The 20,498-nt window shown below is 43.7% G+C and overlaps 1 protein-coding gene across 4 annotated transcripts in view; it reads right to left on the reverse strand.

Moving 5' to 3' along the window:
• Nucleotides 1-20,498, reverse strand: part of CHRDL1 (chordin like 1) — a 115,553-nt gene that overhangs the window by 48,200 nt on the left and 46,855 nt on the right. For 2 of the 4 annotated variants that reach the window (XM_059911296.1, XM_059911294.1), the window contains exons 5-6: nucleotides 2,629-2,771; nucleotides 1,096-1,189 (exon numbers count right to left, since the gene is read on the reverse strand). In XM_059911296.1, coding sequence (XP_059767279.1) covers nucleotides 1,096-1,189; nucleotides 2,629-2,771 — 237 coding nt within the window. Of the gene's footprint in view, nucleotides 1-1,095; nucleotides 1,190-2,628; nucleotides 2,775-20,498 lie in introns of all 4 variants that reach the window. The other 2 variants (XM_059911295.1, XM_059911293.1) reach the window with 1 other exon arrangement.

Raw genomic sequence — 20,498 nt, forward strand, 5'->3', positions numbered from 1 at the left:
CATTATGTATCCAGCTTCTAGCACAGTGCCAAGCATATAGTAGACATTCAATAAGCACATTGGATGGAAGGAAAGAAGACAAAATTAGGAGGGAAAGCGGGAAAACGGGGGGGGATATAGAGGACTGCTGATAGATTTGGTAATTTGAGAAGAGGCAATAAAAGAGAAATTAAAGGTGATTATATTTGATCTTGGAAACCTAAACCTAAATTGGTACTGTCATCAAAGAAATGAAATCCAAAGAAGAAAAAACTGGCTTGAGAAGATGATGATTCCATTTTGGATATAACTTGAGAAGACGATGCCTTCCATTTTGCTTTTATTACGTTTGTCACTACTTTACTGTGGGATTTAAAAAATACACCTACATCTGCCCTGCCTAATCTTCAAAATGGTCACATCAGTGCTTTGGGAGGCCCATTCTTCCTTTTAAAAGGCTGTGTATGGAAATGCCCTGTGTTTTACAATACAATAATGTAGGGGCCAAGCTAGAAGGGATTAAGGAAGGAGAGACAAAGATACTCACTTTCACATTAGATGACTCTCACCCCTCTCCCCCTGCTGCACTCCAGCCCAGCGCAGTTTCTTTCAGGGAGTGACCCTTAAAAGACCTACTAGAGAATGGACTTGAGGACACGGGGAGGGGGAAGGGTAAGCTGTGACAAAATGAGAGAGTGGCACGGACATATATACACTACCACACGTAAAATAGATAGCTAGTGGGAAGCAATCGCATAGCACAGGGAGATCAGCTCTGTGCTTTGCGACCACCTAGAGGGGTGGGATAGGGAGGGTGGGAGGGAGGGAGGGAGATGCAAGAGGGAAGAGATATGGGAACATATGTATATGTATAGCTGATTCACTTTGTTGTACAACAGAAGCTAACACACCATTGTAAAGCAATTATACTGCAATAAAGATGTTAAAAAAAAAGCAGTGCTTTTATTTTTTCCTTTTGTGATTGAAAGCACCCTTCGAATCTAAGGCTACCATAGAAAATTCCCTTTCCCTAGGACACTGGACAGGTATTTTCCTCTTCTAAATCTTGCTACTCAGGATGGCGGCACCTGGGGTCTTGGGAAACAGGACACCTACCTCTGCACACCTGGCAGCAGGAATCAGGAGCAGAGACTGGGAATGCACAGGTTAACTTGGGGCAAGTCTTGAGACCACAGTACACATTGCCCTCCTGCCAAAGAGAAACAGAATTAAGGTCAGAAGGAGCTGGAGTACGTGTAAAGGCTTTAGCTCAGTACCTGGGATGAGTAGGGGCTCAAACGGCCTTCCCCCATGCTCTTCCATAGTCAGTTAGATGCACTTCCTAACTTTTATGATGCGTTATATTTTTTCTATTTACTATGTCTCCATGCCAGAGACTAAGTCACAGAAGAGATGGCGATTCTCATCAGGCATGCTGGTCTAAGATGAAACAAAGTAGTCAGTGTGAGGGCTGCCGTGAGCCTCCAAACCACCAAGTACAGTCTTGCCCCTCCCTTCTCTGTCCATTCTGGTCCCTATCGTGCTTCAGCTGGATGTTGGGGTTTTGGGGGAATGCAGATTTGCACAACAGCTGCCTTCTGTGACACTCACTAGAATCTCCCTTCCAAAACAAGTAGACAAGCTCTTTGGGGTGATACAAAACTATAAAAGATCATCTGAACGGACAGCTCAGTCCAGCACAAGGCAAGGGAGAGGATCAGATGCACTTGCTGGTTATGTTTGTCCTTGCATAATGTTCATTCCCTAAAATTCTATGTTCCAAACATCATTCCTTGAACCTTGATCTTAGTTCTTAGAAGCATACTGTTCTGGAGCTAGAAGGGTTCCTGAAAGGTCATTAGGGAAGCATGGCTACAACCAACTTCTCCCGAACTACTGAGATGCTATATTTTTACTAAAAATCCCTAAGCAAAGAGATTCTTTAGCTTCCCTTGTCAATCCAGTGTTTCATACCCTTTATAGGCAGAAAAGTTGTTTCTACATCTAACTTCATCCCCTCATACTTCAGCTTAAACACCCATTTTACTCCATTTTTCTGGTTCTATTTATTACATTCTCTGGGCCGCACAATTAGATGATGATGTAACCAGTATACCTTATTCATGAAGTATACAATTCTTTTGACAAATAATGTCACAGGAATCATCACGATCAAGCATTTGTTGAGAGACTTTTCTCATTGCAGGGCACCGGGAACTGACTGGTTAGTGGAATATTTCAGAGACGGGAACCAAGAGACACCCCATTTTCTTGTGAATTGGACTGAGTGGCCCTAGATGGTGCCAGTGGCTTTTCCACCCATGGCATTTCCAAGGCTTATCAAATAACTGAGTTCTTCAGATGAAGGCTCTGGTGGTGTAATTATTGTGAAAAGAAGTACAGATCAAGATTATCAGCTCATTTTTGTCCTTTTAAGCAGTCCTAAAGTTTTAAGACCGGGATATGACTGGGTCTGACCTCTTCAACAGAGTTGATCAGGGTTGATTAAGATCAGAAAGGCTCATGATTTAGATGCGATTCATCTTCCAATCAAGCACCCTACAGTGTAGGCTTAAACTAAAAGTACAAGTATGGAAGCGCTCTTATTTGGGTAGGGGATAGCAGGGACATTAAGATACAGGGTCTTACCGAACAGCTGCACTGTGTGCATTGGTTGGGTTGCCGGTTCTGAAAGAGCCCTTCAGCCATGAACAGCTCACCGTGTTGGTAAGTGGTCCCGTTGTACTCACACGACTTGCTGGTCACCTTATTGTTCACTGGGGGTAAGGAGTCTTCTGGGACAGGGTGGAGAAAAACCACACCGAGTATTGGCATCATTGCAAAGAATTTCACAAATCCCAACAGCAGATGGGGCTGTACCACACAGAGGGAGTTAAAAATAGTCCCTAACTCAGTGGCTGATGACTTAAGATAATATTAAAGCAGCCAGACAGGAATAACAAGTGACACGTGACTATCCATCCATTCCTTCAATTTGGGGGCATTTATTGAGCACCTACTACGTACCAAGCACTGTGACAGGCACTAGAGAGAGATCAGTGAAGAAGGACAAGGCCCCTGCCTTGATGTAGCTAACAGTGTTAGATGAATAAGGTATTAACTTGCCTGGAAGGAGGGAGTCTTTTCTGATGAGGAACCACCTATTATAACTACCCTGGTAACTGTACCCCCTCCCATGTTTTATAACACTTGGTATATGCTTGTATGCTTGCTCTAGCCTCTGGAGTCTTTGCCTCTTTTTAATCCCTCCACCAAGATTGCCCCCTCCTTGCCACTCTTTTCCACGTATTGAAGTCCTGTCTGATTCTGAAGGCTCAGCAAAAGTCCACTTTCCTCCATGCAGCAGTCCCTAACAGCTCCAGCCCACGATCTGCACCTCTCAAAGCATCTGATGTCTGAAGCACACCATCTGGCACTTGAATACTATTGTAACTCATATTTGCGAATTATAGTCACCTAGCCAACAATTTACAAAGAGCTTTCACATACATTATTACAATGGAGCCTCATAAGAACACTGTGAAGCAAGTAAGGCAGATTCTTATCTTCATTTTTCATTTGAGGGTGACAAGTCTCTGATGTTGAATGACTTATCTGAAGTCACAAAGGTAGGGAGTGATGAAAAAGGGAATTGATATCTGGTCCTCTGTCTCTAAATTCCATTTTTTCCTACCAACCCACATATACATTTGTATATATTGCTTTTTGAAGACTTGGGACTCTGCCTTACACGTGTCTTTCTCCGTGGAGTCTGGCACAGGGTTGCCATGTAGCAAAAAGGTCAATGCACTTGGTGAGTTGACTCTAAGTGAATGGGTTTGAGAAGTCTTTTCACTGGGCTTCCTTAAAGTACATGCTGTGCACACACATACACACACATATACACACACCAAATATCAATGAACAAGTGCCCAGGTTAAACTAACCATCAGTGTACAAATTAACAATAGATACAAGCAGAGCTTCGAAAGTACGTGGTGTGGGATACTGGAAGAACAGAAATTAGCGGAGTTGTGTGTTTCATTAGAGGGAGGCTGAAAAAGTTAGACCATCCTGGTAACTCTTCTATATTGTTGGTGGGAATGTAAATTGGTGCAGCCACTAGGGAAAACAGTATGGCGGTTCCTTAAAAAATTAAAAATAGAGTTATCATATGATCCTGCAATCCCACTCCCGGGCAGATATCCGGAGAAAACTCTAATTTGAAAAGATACATGCACCCCAATGTTCATAGCAGCACTGTTTACAATAACCAAGACATGGAAACAACCCAAGTGCCCATCAACAGACAATTGGTTCAAGAAGATGTAGTATAGGGACTTCCTTGGTGGCGCAGTGGTTAAGAATCCGCCTGATGGGTTCGAGCCCTAGCCCGGGAAGATCCCACATGCCACAGAGCTACTAAGCCCATGCGCCACAACTACTGAGCCTGGACTCTACAGCCCACGAGCCACAACTACTGAGCCCGCGTGCCACAACTACTGAAGCCCATGCACCTAGTGCCCATGCTCCGCAACAAGAGAAGCCACTGCAATGAGAAGCCCGCTCACCACAACGAAGAGTAGCCCCCGCTCGCCGCAACTTAGAGAAAGCCGGTGTGCAGCAACGAAGACCCAACGCAGCCAAAAATTAATTAATTAATAATTAATTAATTTAAAAAAGATGTGGTATATATTTGCAATGGAATATTACTCAGCCATAAAAAAGAATGAAATATTGCCATTTGCAGCAAAATGGATGGACCTAGAGATTATCATACTAACTGAAGTAAGTCAGGCAGAGAAAGACAAATATTATGTGGTATTACTTATATGTGGAATCTAAAAAAAAAATTACTGTACAAATGAATCTATATACAAAACAGAAACAGACTAACAGACATAGAAAACAAATTTATGGTTACCAAAGGGGAAAGGTGGGGGGAGGGATAAATTAGGAATATGGGATTAACAGATACAAACTACTATACATAAAGTAGATAAGCAACAAGGATTTATGGTATAACACAAGGAACTATGTTCAATATCTTATAATAACCTATAATGGAAAATAACCTGAAATATAAATATATATACACACACACACACACACACACACACACACATATATAACTGAATCAATTTGCTGTATACCTGAAAATAACACAATACTGTAAATCAACTATACTTCCAAAAAAATTTTTTTTAAAAAGAGACCATTCTTTCTTTCCCGTCACTCAAAACTATAATGAAAATGAGTCCATTTTATGGTGGGTAAATTATACCTCAATACAACTGTTTGAAAAAAAACAATGAAATTGTTCTCAGGATCTCATTGGAGTGCATTAATGTACTCAACAAGAGATGGAGAGAAAGCAAAAAAGAAGAAGACAAAACAGAATCAAAGAAAAGGAAACCAATTATCGTTATGCTTAATGCTAATTTTACACAAGAAATTTATCTTAACTTCTTCCTATTTATTATTATTTCATTCTTCTAAGATCCTTAATGGGGAGAGGGGAGAATTATGAAAATGAGGCTACTGATACCTCAGAAGGTTTGGTCCATGTCACACAGCTATTAATAGAAGAGCCAACTAAGAAATATAGTTTTCCTGCCTTGAAGTTTCCTGTTCTTTTCACACAGTGGGTGTCAAAACTGGAGGGCAGAAAGGAAATGAAATCAGTCCCTGGAAGAGATATCTGCATTCTCATGTTTATTGTATCCTATGTTTATTGCAGCATTATTCACAGTAGCCAAGATATGGAGACAACTTAAGTGTCCATCCCATACCCCATATTCGTGGACGAATGGATCAAAAAATTGTGAGATATATATATATATAAATAAAATTCAGCCCTTAAAAGGAGATCCTGCCATTTGCAACAAAATGGTTGAACCTGAAGGACATTATGCTAAGTGAAGTAAGCCAGTTACAGAAAGAAAAAAAAACTGCATAATCTCACTTAAATGTGAAATCTAAAAAAATTGAATATATAGAAGCAGAAATTAGAATGGTGGTTACCGGGGCAGGGAGGTGTGAGAAATGGGGAGATATTGGTCAAAGGGTACAAGGTTGCAGTTATGTAGGATGAGTAAGTCTAGAGATCTAAAGTATAGCATGATGGCTATAGTTAATAATACTGCACTGTATACTGGAAATTTGCTAAGACAGTAGATTTCAGGTGCTCTCATCACAAAAATAGATGGCAACCAGGCGAGGAGGAGATGATGTTAATTAGCTTAACTGTAGTACTCGTTTCAATCTGTGTATGTATATCAAATCAGCATGTTGTATACCTTAAATATATACAATTTTTACTAAAGAAAAGAAAGTTTTTAAAAACTGAGGGGGGCAGGATCACTGAGTCATAATCCCAGCTTGGGTACCCACTTCCCAAAACCTTAAACAAGTCACTTTACCTCTTTGGGCCTTGACTTTTCTATCTAAGAATAGGATATGGAACTCAAATCCCCCCTTGCATCTTTGGAGGGCTAACACAGCATGCAAGGAACTCCACAGGCAAGAAAAGCCACCTCGGACTCTACGCTTTCCCTTCCCAGATTTTCCAAGGTGGCTGGGCTTCTAACCAACAATCCTTGGAACACATTCTGTGTTCCTGGCCGAAAACTGGCAGAAAATCAGTCTGAAGCAAGGCTGGCTTCAGGACCCCTCAGGGGAATGCTACAACAGAAGTGACCAGGTTGCATGGCTTCTAGCCTCTGCCGTTTCCCGTTTCCCATCAAATCCCACACAGCACTCCGAGGAGGAGTGGAGGAAGGACACTGGCGGGTAAGCAGACCAGCACTCAGCCATCTGACTACAATTGTGTTGCCGAAAGGAACTGTTCCTTCTCCCCCATGAGGGATGATCTTATATGTAAGCAGAACTATAATTTCTGGGGTGCTCAGAAAACACTCCCTTATCCTAAATGTCTCTTACCACCTTTTCTCTCACGGATGCCTAAAATGCCATCATTAGAAGTTCATTCTTTTGGATTAGTGATTGCCTTTTGGCAATCAGATTTTATAATCCCAAAACTTCTCTGAGAGGATACACATTGTCAGTAACATCTCAGTGTGAATAACCTTGTGACAGGCTTTTTTTCCCCCTTCAGAGCAACTGGCAAGTTTTACCAAAATGTGGTCCTTTCCCACTTCCTTTGATACACCATTCTCTCCCCTCCTAGTACTACCCCTCCTCCCACCCTCTGGAACCCAACATTCTCATGCTGGTGGCTCTCTTCTCCACTCTCCCTACCCCCAAATTTCTACTTCCTTAGTGGGCCAGTTCTTGGCTAGTCAGAAAGGCCACTTGTAAGTCAGCTCCCAGTGTTTATGAGATAAATGCAAACCTGTCCAGAGCTCCCAAGTATGGTTGCTAATCTCCTTGACTCCGAGCCCTCCCTTCTTTTGCCATTGCTATTGTTACTCAGGTTCCTATTTTATTCTTGATGGCTGAGCCTGATGCCAGTGTTTCCAGTCTGGTTCTCTCTCATTCTAGTGGTGTAGTCCCAGCACAGCCACAGTCCCTTCTGGAGGTGGTGGTGGAGAGGGTAATATGGACATGAAGGTAAAGGGCTTGGAAGAAGAGGTTATGTTCCCTTTAATTCCCTTGAGACAGACAGAGAGAGAGAGAGAGAGAGAGAGAGAGAGAGAGAGAGAGACACACACACACACACACACACGCACGAATACTATTCAGCCATAAAAAAAAGAATGAAATCTTGCCATTTGCGACAACATGGATGGACCTTGAGGGCATTATGCTAAGTGAAATAAGTCAGACAGAGAAAGACAAATACTATATGATCTCATTTATACACGGAATCTTAAAAAAAAAAAAAAGCTTGTAGATACAGAGAACAGATTGGTGGTTGCCAGACGCAGGGGGGTGGGGGGCTGTTGGGAATGGAATGTACACCATGGTGAGTATACTTAGTAATATTGTACTGCATATTTTAAAGTTGCTAAGAGAATAAATCTTAAAAGTCCTCATCACAAGAAAAAAAATTGTAACTATATATGGGGACAGATGTTAACTAGACTTATTGAGTTGATCATTTTGCAATATAAACAGATATTGAACCATTATGTTGTACACCTGAAACGAATATAATATGTCAATTATACCTCAATTAAAAAAAAACTACACCAAGATAACCATTTTTCTTACCAGATTTGCAAAAATCCAAGTTTGATTAATAAACTCTCTCAGCAAGGCTGTGGAGAATTGATACAAACACTATGGAGGCAATTTAGCAATATCATTCAATTTTAAAATGTATGTATTTTCTCAATGTACATGTATATAACAAAAATTAAAAGGAGGTCCAAGGAAGAGTGTGAGGGATACACTTGTCTTTTAAGTAAATGTTTCCAAAGCTTATCATTTCATCTAAAGTGAAAGTAAAATAGTTACTCTTTTGACATGGATTCTGTCATAAATATGGCTTTAATATTCTCTCTGCTCGTTATATGTAGATATGTTTTACTTCTCCAAACCATTTATAAACTATTTGAGGTTGTAGTTTATGGGCTCTGTTCTTTTGTTCATACCATAGTACCCAGCACAAAGCTAGGTGGAAAGAAGATACTTAACATGAGCCTTAAGAAGAACTAAGGTTTTGAAAACGAATCTACTTTTCATGCTTATACCTGAATTCTATGGGAGAAAATAAAGTTGTTGATGTGGCAAATAAAAAATATATATATGTGTATTTTTGACCCAGCAATCCTACTTTTAAGAAGTCGCGTTACAGATATACTTGCGTGTGTGTGAAAAATCTAAAAGTTATTCACTGCACCATTGTTCGTGATCGCAAAAGATTGGAAACAACTTCTGTGTCCATCAATAGACATCTGGTTAAATATGTGTTGGCTCATTAATACAATGAAAGAGTGTGTAGTTGTATAAAAGAATGCGTAAGCTCTCTATGCACTAATACAGAAAAATAGATCATTAAATGAAAAAAATCACAAAGTGCAAAATGATTCGGATAATATACTGCCTTTTATGTAAAGAGAATATAATTTTTTTAAGAGTATGTATTCACAGTTGCTTATATTTTCATAAAGAAAATCTGGAAGGATACATAGGAAAATACTAAAAGTTATAAGGGGGGACTACGTTTTGAGGAGAAAGGTAAGAATTGAATGGATGTGGGACAGGGGTGAATTAGACATCTTACTGCATACTTTTACATATACCTTTATGAATAAAAACATATATAATCATATATACACATACACACGTATGCATTCATATTCTTGAACGGTACAAATGTATTTCCTACTGAAAAATTAAATTAGAAGAGTTTATGTTTTAAAAAAACTCTAACTCAAGCGTCAGGGGCTAAACTCGATGACCATTCTGGGTCCCTTCCAACCATAGAAAATCAATCCTACAGAGCTGGTCACAGAAGCCAGCTCTATTCCTACTAGTGGGACAGACCCTAGCTAGGACTCTTGTGTTCCCAGTGAGACTACAATGAGATGGTTCTCTCCTACAGACACTATTTAGCCCCTTTGGGGAGAGTGGGGGGCTATTACACTGCTCTCTGAAACAAATTGTTTTAAATAAAGTGTGTAAATTTGAGCTGACATCTGAGCCTTGGCCCAGCTAGGAAGAAAGCAGGCAAAGAAGGGTGCTAATGGGAAACTTCCTGTGCTCCTCCAAGGAGGGAAGAACAGCTGGGCACAGCATCCTGGTCAAGCTAGGTCAGAGCATACAGCAAGGGTGTGACACATCTTGCAGAATTAATGCATCCCAAACAGTGGGTATCTATAGTTTCCCTCCAAGAACCTTGCTCACCCTCTGAGGTCATGTGGGTTCAGGTGAGTTCTTCTTTGGGATGCTCACTGAAATCAAAGGTATTGCTTCAAATGGGTCCATGAGCTAAAGCAATGACGCCTACCATTTAGATTTCTTCCTGTCAGTGCTCCAAACACTATCACTTCTTTTTGCCCTGGGTTGCTCAAAATGATGACTTATCTAGACCTGCTGTCCTTAGGCAGAGACCTATGATTTTCATATCTTCCCCAAACTCTCCTCCTCCATAAAAACTTAACTCTTCTGTGTCCCATCACATTGAGGCCTTGCTAGGGGGGCTTAGCACTCATCTTATTGACTAATTCATATCACAGTGAGAATGGAAGACAATGTTTGAAAGTAGGTTCTTTTTCTAGATAATTAAATTGTAACTTAGGCCTTTGATGCTTTATCTCTACTGAGGTTGTAGAGCACAGGGCAAGGAGTGTGAAACATTCCAGAACTTAAGGCTCAGTGTAGGGGCGTTTACTGAAAATACAGCCTCTAAGAGCTGTCCTAGTGGGAGGAAAGGCCTTATTTCAGGGTGTCCAAATTGTGTTCAAATTCCACCTCCACTATTAATTAGATCCCACTGATTAGCTGAGCAAGTCATTTAACATTCTTGAGCCTCGGTTCACACATCGATAAAATGGGGCTGATAATAGTACCTACCTCAGAGGTTGTTGTGAGGATCAAATGAGGTGAGACCCATATCGTGCTCAGCATAGTACCAGACGCATGTTAGTGCTCAGTGAATGCTGTTATTGTTACATTACTATTGGCTGTAATTGATAGGGTTTCTGGAAGGCAGAAAGCAGGTTGGGGCTGCCTAGTCTTTACAGTGCCTGTTACAGGCTGAATGTTTGTGTCCCCTTCACCAAATTCATATGTTGCAAACCTAATCCCCAGTGTGCTGGTACTTTGAGGTGGGGGTCTTTGGGAGTTGGGGCCCTCATGAATGGGACTAATGCCCTTATAAGAAGAGACAACAGGGAGATGATCTCTGCTCTCAGCCATATGAGGACACAGGATGAAGACGACTATCCACAAGCCAGGAAGTGGTCTCTCACCAGACACCAGATCTGCTGGCACCTTGATCTTGGACTTTCCAGCCCCTAGGACTGTGAGAAATAAATGTTTGTTGTTTAAGCCATTAGTCTACGATATTTTTGTTATAGCAGCCCAAACTGACTAAGACAACTGTCTTTCACTGCCCTGTAGAACTTCTCAAATATTGCCAGATTCTGAGTGGTGACTAGAGAGTCACTTCTGAGCCCATCACGTCCACTAAGAATCCTTATATGGCTCAACTTCCAGCTGACTCCGTTTGCCCTATCCCCCTATCTCAGTGGGGAGCCCACCAGGAGTGATTTCTTTAGCCAAGCAGCTGAGTTCTGGCCAGAGCCATCTATCAAACCTATAGTCTCTGCTTTGGATTTCCTGAGGGTCCCAGAGAAGTGAATTCAGGAGTCAGAAGGGTCACGAGTGTATTTGTGACTGAGTGGTCTTGAAGGGCAAAGAAGCCAACTTTCCCACTGCATCTTGGCCATCATTTCCAGCCTCCTCTCCTGCTGCATGCTTTCTAGAGCTGCTAAACAAAAGTCCCTGTCGATTGGTTTGAGTTCCACCTTTGTTTTGCTTCAGTATCTGAGCTGTTCTTTGGAAAGTAGCTCATATTTTTCAGTTTAGAATGCCTCTCCCTTTCCCCCCTTCATCCATTTTCCTTCTGTCCACCCTTCACGGCCCAGCTGCAGTCTCACCTCTTCAGGGAAAAGCCTTGTCTAACTACTTCTGCACTCAAAGGTCGCTTTGGGGGAAGGGAAAATGATTGGTAGAGCAGACTGCTCGTGCCATGCTAGAGCTTCCAAAGGTGGCAAGTTCACTCTGTCCCTAAACTCTCCTCTGCTCTGCCAGAGTGCCTGACATGGCCCCAACTTCAAGCATTAGTTAGAGTAGGGCCCTGCCTTTCCCAGAGGTTTAATAAGTTCATAGTAATGAATACTGAAGATTGGAGCAGTTCCCCAATAAAGAGCAAAATCTTGGGGGCGGGAAGGAGAACAAAAACCACAGTGAGACACCACTTTGCACCCACTAGGACAGTTATAATAAAAAAGAAAATAATAATAAGTGTTGGCAAGGACGTGGAGAAAATGGAACCTTTGTACACTGCTGGTAGGAATGTAAAAGTGTCAAATGGTACAGCTGCTGTGCAGAAAAGCTTGGCAGTTCCTCCGAAGTTAAACCTAGAGTTACCATATGAACCAGTAATCCCACTTCTAGCATATACTCAAGAGAACTGAAAGCAGAGACTCAAACAGATCCTTGTACACGAATCTTCAGAGCAGCATTATTCACAATAGTCAAAAGGCAGAAAGCACCCAGTGTCCATTAGTGGAAGAACTGATAAATAAAATGTGGTGTATCATACAATGCAATATAATTCAGTTAGAATGGATGAACCTTGAAAACATTACGCTTAGTGAAAGAAGCCAGACACAAAAGGTCACATACTGTATGATTCCATATTTATGAAATATCCACAATAGGCAAATCCCATAGAGACAGAAAGTAGCTCAGCGCATGCCAGGAGCTGAGAGGAAGGGAAAATGGGGAGTTGACTCCTAGCAGGTATGGGACTTCTTTTTGGGATGATGAAAATATTCTGGAATTAGATAGTGGTGGTAATGGCAATATCTTGCAAATGCACTAAAACCAATTTAACCGTACTATTTAAAAGGATAAATAGGATGCGAATTATATCTCAAATAAAGCTGTTGCCAAAAATCCTGAACGACTAAACATCCCACCATGCAGACACAAAGGCTGAGTATCAGTGTGGGGCAGGCCTGGACAAAATGAAGGTGCTGGGTACCCTGGTGACAGGGAGGCAGGTGACGAATAGAAAGGTAAATGACAAAGGGAGAACCACAGAGGGGTGGAGGGGGTCGACCCCAATTCATAATCTTGTCCATGGGGTACCCGCCCTGGGAGATGGGGTAGGTCTGCCAGACAGCTGAGCTAAAGGAGGGGGCGATGGGGGGGGGGGGACTTTCCCGTTTGGAATCTTCAAGGAGACTCTTCAGCCCGACTAGTGGCCTCCCTACTACGACCCCCGGCCCAACCCCTGGTGGGGTCCCGGGCCAGGAAATTCCTGCAGCAGATTCAACAGATCACTCTGCAGCTCAACAGACAGACACAACACTCTGTCCCAACCTAGAAGGTGCCGAGTGAGGGGAAACAGTCATCTGCCGGTCCAGCTGGACAGAAGAGAGGGGAAGAGGGCACTGAAAGCTCACACCCCCGGTGTGATCCCAGCTCGTCCCCTCCTCATCCAGAACCCCTCTGCAGGCTGTTTTTCATCCCACTTCCTTTCACGTTTCAGCTGCTGTCAGTCAGTAGCTGACCCTGCCTGAAAATGCCACCTTGTCAGGCAGATGAGGAGAAGGATGGCTTGAGGAGAGGCTTTGTGCAAGAGGTGAGCATCTCTCCGTGAGGCAAGGGGTGACAGCAGGCCGGGCACTCGATCTGGAGGAGAAAGGGAGCACGTGTATTCTTGGCTGGGTTGGACCATTGACTTGCTGTGTGATGGGACCGCTGTCCCTTTGCATCTCTGGGCCTCGGTTCCTAAAGAACTTTCTGCATTCGTGAGTACGGTAAGTCCATGTGTGTATGTTGGGGGTAATCGTTTCACTTGCTTCTACTTTACAGGGACATGGAAGGAACAAACCAGATTCTATTTTTTGAAAAGGCCTGGGGAGAAAAGAAGCTACATGCGACATGGACAATTGATTCTGATTATCTCCAGCTTACCAAGTGCAGTCCGTCTGAAGGCAAAAAGAGATGTATAACTGAGTCTGCTCCAGCGGTCCGGCGTCCAGAGCCTAAACATCCCATGAGGGTTCTGCCAACTCAGAAAAGACCCCTCAGCCTTTCAGGTAGGAGTTCTAGCCTGGCTGTGTCAGTCACCTGCCTGTGGGCGAGCACCCGGAGCTGAAGTTCTGGGTACGAAGCAGGATCACGGCCCGGCCAGGGTGATGAAGCACATCTCAGAGACGCATCCCCTCGGCTAAAGAACACTCTACTTCAGACCAGCCGGTCCCCATCCCCACTGTGTCCCTTGCCAGCTCTGCCCTGACTCATGCTAGACCCAACCACGCCCACAGACTACCCTCTGCTTACTCACATCCTACCCAGCCCTCACTATCCGTCAAACACACTCTGATTTCTTGCAGCAACTCCAATGGTCTGCCTGTCTGTACCCTACAGCCTAGCACCTGCTAACAGGTAGACTGCTTGCCGAGTGATCACCAAGTACAGAGCAGGTGGGGCTTCTGTCTTGACCTGTCTATCTCCTCCTGGCTCTAGCACTGGAACAAAGGGACAAACACCCAAATAGTGACATGTACTCGAATACTGAGGGTCTATTATTAATTTTGTTAAGCGATAAGTGTGCACCTCCAGGAGTGAGGTCCTTCTTCATTTAAGTCCTAGAGAGCTGGAGAGAAATAAATAGGATTCTCGAAAGTGATTCCGAAGTGCATTTTGAGTGTATGAGGGTACATGCATTCTTCTGGCAGGAGGGTCCGTGGGTCCCATTAGATTCTCAAAGCATTCCATGACCCAAAAGAGGTGCCCCCACTACTTTAATACAAAGCGAGGAGCCTGTGGGTTTCACCTCAGCAGCGCCGGGTCTCTGCAGGCAACTCAGTCCAGTTTCTAGGGCTCTAGGGCTAGGCACGCTTATTTTCAGCTTTCTGTGGGCTGAGAGCTGTTACTGGTGAAAGCTTCCCATAATCCAATCTTCATAGGGAACCTCTATGTTCTTTCCTGTCAAAATGTCTTCTTCCACTTTACTGAACAGCTTTATCATCAGCTCCATTATTCAGCTCATGGACCATTCCAATCTCATTACATAAGCCTTCTAGGGTTTCCCATGTATATCTCCAAGAGGAAACTGGAAATGGCCTTCTCTCTTGAGAGATGGAAATGAGGCCTAGAGCTTCCAAGGGGACACCGTTATTTAGTGCCAAAGCCAAGATTCAAACTTAGGTTTCCTAATTTTACACAGAGCCACAAAACCTGAGGGCAAGAGAAGCCTGCTAAAATCAAGTCCAACAATTGAGGAAGAAGATAAAACACAAATCCCTTTGTTTTCAGGGGCTAATTCCCAAATCTCATATGTTCATCTGAACTTGGGTGTGTAACCCAACAAAAAGAACCCCTTCTGCAGTGGATCTGATAGGTTTCTCTTATTCTTTTGCTACTACATGATTTTTTTTTAATTTTTAATTATCCATCGGTGTCATAAATGGACTTGCAGTTGAGATGAAAATGTTAAATCAATTCTTCTGCATGACGCCTAATTGTTAATGACAGGTTTTGTGGTAGCATGTGTGTCACTCACTGCCTTCCTCTTCTCCCTAAATAAAGAATGAGTTCTACTATTACTTGGTTAGTTCTAATCCTTTGGGAACCAGGCTTTTTTTTTTTTTTGAAGGTCAATGACCCTTTGAAATGGACAAATTAGTCACTACCCTCAAGCAGCATTTACAGAAACAATGTGAGGCATCTGGCTGAGACAGTGGGGAGTGCGGTCAAGCATTCCTTTGTATTGCCTACACCAGCATTTCCCAAGTCCGCTCTGCAGAGCACAACTTGTCCACAAGACGCTCTGTGAAAACAAAATTCTGTGCTTCAGATAAAGCTGGGAAAAGATCCATAGTCTCTGTTCACAATATTCCTTTCGGCATGTTAAAGGATCTCAGAAATCCCACAGTAAAGAAACCCGTTTAACTACAACCCAGCATTTTCTCCAGCTGACTTTCCTGAGCCACCAGACCTCTTTTTTCTCATCTGTTTAACAGCTATGACCATCCCAGGAACACCCTTTGGGAAGCACTGTCCTATACCACATCTAATAACTAGATATTTTGAGAATCTGGATATTTGCCATCTCGTGGACACTATAAAGTACTGAATTCAGGACCCCTCTCCCAATTCCGGTCACTCAACCTTCAGCTGAGACCTAGCTGAATGTTTCTCCTACCCGGCTGCAAAGCATCTCCTGCATCTTTTGTTTTCTTTCTTTCTTTCACGTGTGAGCGCTGCAAACCAAGAGAAAACGCCCCGTGTGAAATACTGTAGAGTGCTATTAACTTGAAACATACAGTCTGGCCCTAGGAGTTTGGATTGTTCCTGTATACGACGAGAAGCCAGAAGCCAGTGAAGTGATCTGAGCAGTGCAGTTATTCGATGAGATTTACATTTCTGGAAGACTGTTCTGGGATGACAGGAGGAGAGGCCGTGAGCTTGGAGGCAGGACCTGTCAGGAGGCTAGTGAAAGAGCCTATTGCCATCACATTACAGACTAAAGGAAGAAAAGAGGCATTCGGTACTTGAGGATTAATTGAGAAAACTTATCCCCAAACACGCTTTTTGTTGTGTTTGGAAAAGTGTTAGCAGCAGGCTTCAGAAAGTGGTCCCTGGAGGCCATTGGCAGAGGTTGCAGGGAAGGCGGTGGCAGATGAAGCCTCGGGGCTGCTGGAACATCTGCCGTGTCACCGAACTACTAGAGGAAAACAGAAAAGAGCATGTTTCTCTGCCTAGGAAATCCTTTAAGAGCCAAAGCCAAAGTCCCTGCTGGGCAAAGAGGAACTTAGGTAAGCGTACACAATACAGAGAACAGAAAGGACATGTTAGGGAATCTAGATTCAAAAGGACTCCACTGCTGATTGCCATAAGGTGGTGACTGTCCCTCAGGAAACGGAGGCACGAATAGTAAAGAAATGTCAAGGATTCATGCAAATTTCCAGTTTGAAATTGGGATTCTTCTTTTGGCAGCCAGGTGCTCATACGATGGCCCCTCTTCTCGCTGTAAAGTTATTAGAGGGGAAGGTGCTCGTAGGGGTCAGGGATTAAAAAGTAAATAAGGTTTGTTACCATCTTTGGATCTACCAAGGCTAGAGAAGCAGTATGAGCCTGAATCATTGCTTTGGATCAATGATTCTCAAAAAGGGACCTCAATTCTCAAGCGGACCACGGTCTCTGGTGGGAGTAATTTCAAGCTCCACCCACCGGCCCACCCTAGATTGGGAATCACTGAACAGAGTGAGAAATGTCATGGATGGGAGTGAGGCATATGTGGACAATTGAGAGGCAGAAAAGAATTGACGGCCACAGTTCCAATAGCTGCAGTAATAGCACCAATAACATTAGCAACTGATCATTAACGACTCGTGCTTAACACTGTATGTTCACATTCGTTAGCTCTTTTCTCCCTACGGCCACCCTATGAGGTAGGGATTGTTATTATCTCCCTTTAAAGATGAGGAAACTGTTAGGAAGTGGTCAAACCAGAAGTGGAGCCAAGGTCTTGGGCCCAAGACATGGAGCTACATGGCATTGCTCTCAAAATCTAGGTTGCATTGTCTGAAACTACAGCTGGGATAAAATGGCCCCCCACACAAAATCCTTTTTGTCACTCTAATTGCTTTTCCTAAGTTCTTCTCACTGTTGCCTCTGAAAAGGAAACCACTCTCTCTCGATCGCACATTCAGGCACACAGAAGGTCTAAAAAAAAAAATAGAAGGTGGCTGATCAAAAGGAAGTACGTGACCACCTCACCTCATGTTAGCCTCAAACGGTTGGGGACAGTGAGAGAAAGGGTGGGTGGCACTATAACCTTGGGTTGCGTCTTCTTGAGAATGGTAGAGAAAGGGGATGTTTAAAAACTGCAGGTGTCACAGCCATAAATAAATAAATAAAATTAAAAAAAAAAAAAACTGCAGGTGACCTTATTAGTTACTGGGCCAATGAAATCATCTTGGAACAGAACAATTCCCTCTACAGAACCTGAAAATGGTATCGGATGGCCAGGTCCTCTTCTCACAGACCACCAACCCTCTACTGAGATGTGGTATGGGGACCAGCAGCATTAGAGTCACCTGAGAGCTAGTTAGAAATGCAGAATCTCAGACCCCGCCCAGACCTCCTTAATCAGCATCTGCAAATTCCCAGGGATTCATGTGTACATTAAAGTTTGAGAGGCACCGCTTTAGGGCTTCTGGTCCTAGAGCTCCTTTTCTTCAGAACCTCAATAACGCCCTAGAAATGAGTTGCCTTCTCAAAGGTTAATGAGTATTGAGAAGGCTTTTCACTCCCACTTCTGAATGTTTGCGGACGGTGCTTGTGCCACGCTGCCTCAATCTATGGCCCATGGGGGTACAAATGCAAGCGATCTTAGAACTGTGTTCCCTGCCAACCATAACCTTTGTCTCCAAAACCCATGTCGACAAGAAATGGCAAAATACATATAATTAAAGACCAGGATCCTAAGGAAGTGAAGGTATCTATGCAAAATCACAAATACTTTGGGACTACAGCAGTGGTTCTCAACTGAGGGTGATTTTCCCCCAGGGGACGTTTGGCAATGTCGGGAGACATTTTTCACTGTCATGAGTTGGTGGGGAGGTGCTACTGCATGCAGCAGAACCCCCCTCCCCACAGCAACCGCTGCACTGTGTTTAGCCACTAAGATGTGGGGATTGTTAGGGCAATTAGCTCATCCTAATTCTTTTGTCTTTACTCCCTCCTCTAAAATCAGGAGCCGTAAGTTTCATGTTAGCCCATAATGTTGCATTAATATCACCTACTATCACTTCCTACAATTCACTTTCCACCTCCCTCTTCCATCTTGACAACTGCTCTCCATAGCACAGAAGGGCAGGAACTGCCCAGAGTCAATATGCCGAGAACTTCCTCTCAGATTCAAATTCCCATTAAAAGCAAACCGAAGTAAAATCAACCCCAGAGGCCTGAGAGGCCCAACTGTTCTCAGACCTGCTGCCCAAGGGCAATCAGTCCTTGGATCCAAAGGCCTAAAGAACCTGTCCTGACTTCATGCTCATGGCTGGTCTCCACAGCCTTTTAAGGAATGATTACTGTCCCAATGCTTTAGTTCCTAAGCTATCTCCCCATGTGTCAGTGCCAATGACCAGCAGGATGGAGGGAAGCCAGGCAGGGTTGGGCAAAAGAGACCTTAGGCCAGATCACCTAAGGGCTAGGCAAGGAAGGACATGAAGAAGAAACCTGGGAAGGAGTTCCTGGAGTGTGTGGTAGACATTAGGGCCAGTCATCAATATCCCAGCTCTCCTCCTGCCAGGCACACGGCAGCACTGTACTTCCCTGTGCCCTAGAAGTCAAAGCGTGGCCACGTGGCTTGCTCCAGCCAATGATCCATGAGCAGAAGTAATCTGTGTCACTTTTGAGCAGAAGTCCTTAAGATCCAGGGCACAACTTGCTCTGTTCCCTTCCCATGCCACTGGAACTAATCTCCAGATGGCAAGGCTCTGTCAGCCAGGGTCTTCGGATGAGAACGACATGTGCTAAGCTGAGACAGACATACAGTGTGAGTAGGAATAAACCTTTGTTGGTTCAAGCCACTGAGATCTGTAGGTTGTGACTGCATCATAATCAGCCTATTCTGATTGTTATAGGGTATCCAATATTTGATCAAGAATGGACTTTCATATTCAAACTGGGAAAGATGAAAAATACTCTGATTTTTATATCTCTTCCCCCAAAGAACTGAGGACAAAACAGGAGTCACTTCCCCAAAGTGATACTCATAGGCCCTCAAGCAGCTGAAACCAGGTCTCCCCTCTAATTGGACTTAGAGTAGGTCTCTCCCCTACTAACTGGACTTGGCCCATTGCGTCTAGAACAGGGATCATGGGCCAAATCTGACCTGCAACTTGTCTTGTAAATAAAGTTTTAGTGGACCATACCCATTCATTTATATATTGTTTGTGGCTGCTTTCGCACTACAGTGGAAGAGTTGCTGTAACAGAGACTGTATGGTCTGCAAAGCCTAAAATATTTATTATCTGGCCCTTTGCAGAAAAAAAAAATTCCCGACCCCTGGTCTAGAAGAAGTCAAATGAAAACAGATCCATGGAGTGTCTGGAAAAGAAATCCAACATGCATTGCCACTACATAGCCATGAGCATACACAGATCAAGAGTTGGTACTGGCAGGATTGTAATGAGTGCTTCAGGCCTTTTTGGAGATAGAGAAGCAAAGGGAGCCCTGATACAAATGACTTCCAATAAGCACATCTTTATAGTTCTGTTGTTTAGTACCCCCTCTCCCCTAGCATTGGGGTGGGGACAGGATCAGAACAAAGGATATACACAGTATATGTCAGGATTAGTGAACCTGACAGTCCTCAGGATGACTCAGTGGAAAGTTGCTTAAGTGCTGGCTCAAAATGATTCACTGCCTAGAGATTCCATGGCAAGTGAGATGCTTAGGCTAAACTGGGCGGTACGGTTTGTCCACCTCCCTGAACTCAGCACAGGGCAAGCAGGCCGGCCCTAAGTGAAGGAGCAGGCTCTTGGAGGGGTTGATGAGGGTCTCAGCCCACTGGACGCAGCGTCTGCTGTGGCCACTGGCTGCCCTCTGGGGGTGGGGGTGTATATGGTGTGGCTGGAATGCTAGGAATTCTGGGCTGGCTTAGCAGGCACTCCAACTGGCTTGGTGTTCTACATGCTCCAAAGACTTTCTCCAGTGTCCTTGGCATCCAATGACTATACTTGGGCTTAAGATTTTTAGGGCTGGGCGGGTCCCTGGAAGCCTTCTGTCTCAGCACTGGATCACTCCTTCTTTAGGTGGTACCAGCAAACGAGCTGGCCATTCCACTGCAGATGGGA

The sequence above is a fragment of the Balaenoptera ricei genome, chromosome X (assembly GCF_028023285.1).
Source record: "Balaenoptera ricei isolate mBalRic1 chromosome X, mBalRic1.hap2, whole genome shotgun sequence".
Lineage (NCBI taxonomy): Eukaryota > Metazoa > Chordata > Mammalia > Artiodactyla > Balaenopteridae > Balaenoptera > Balaenoptera ricei.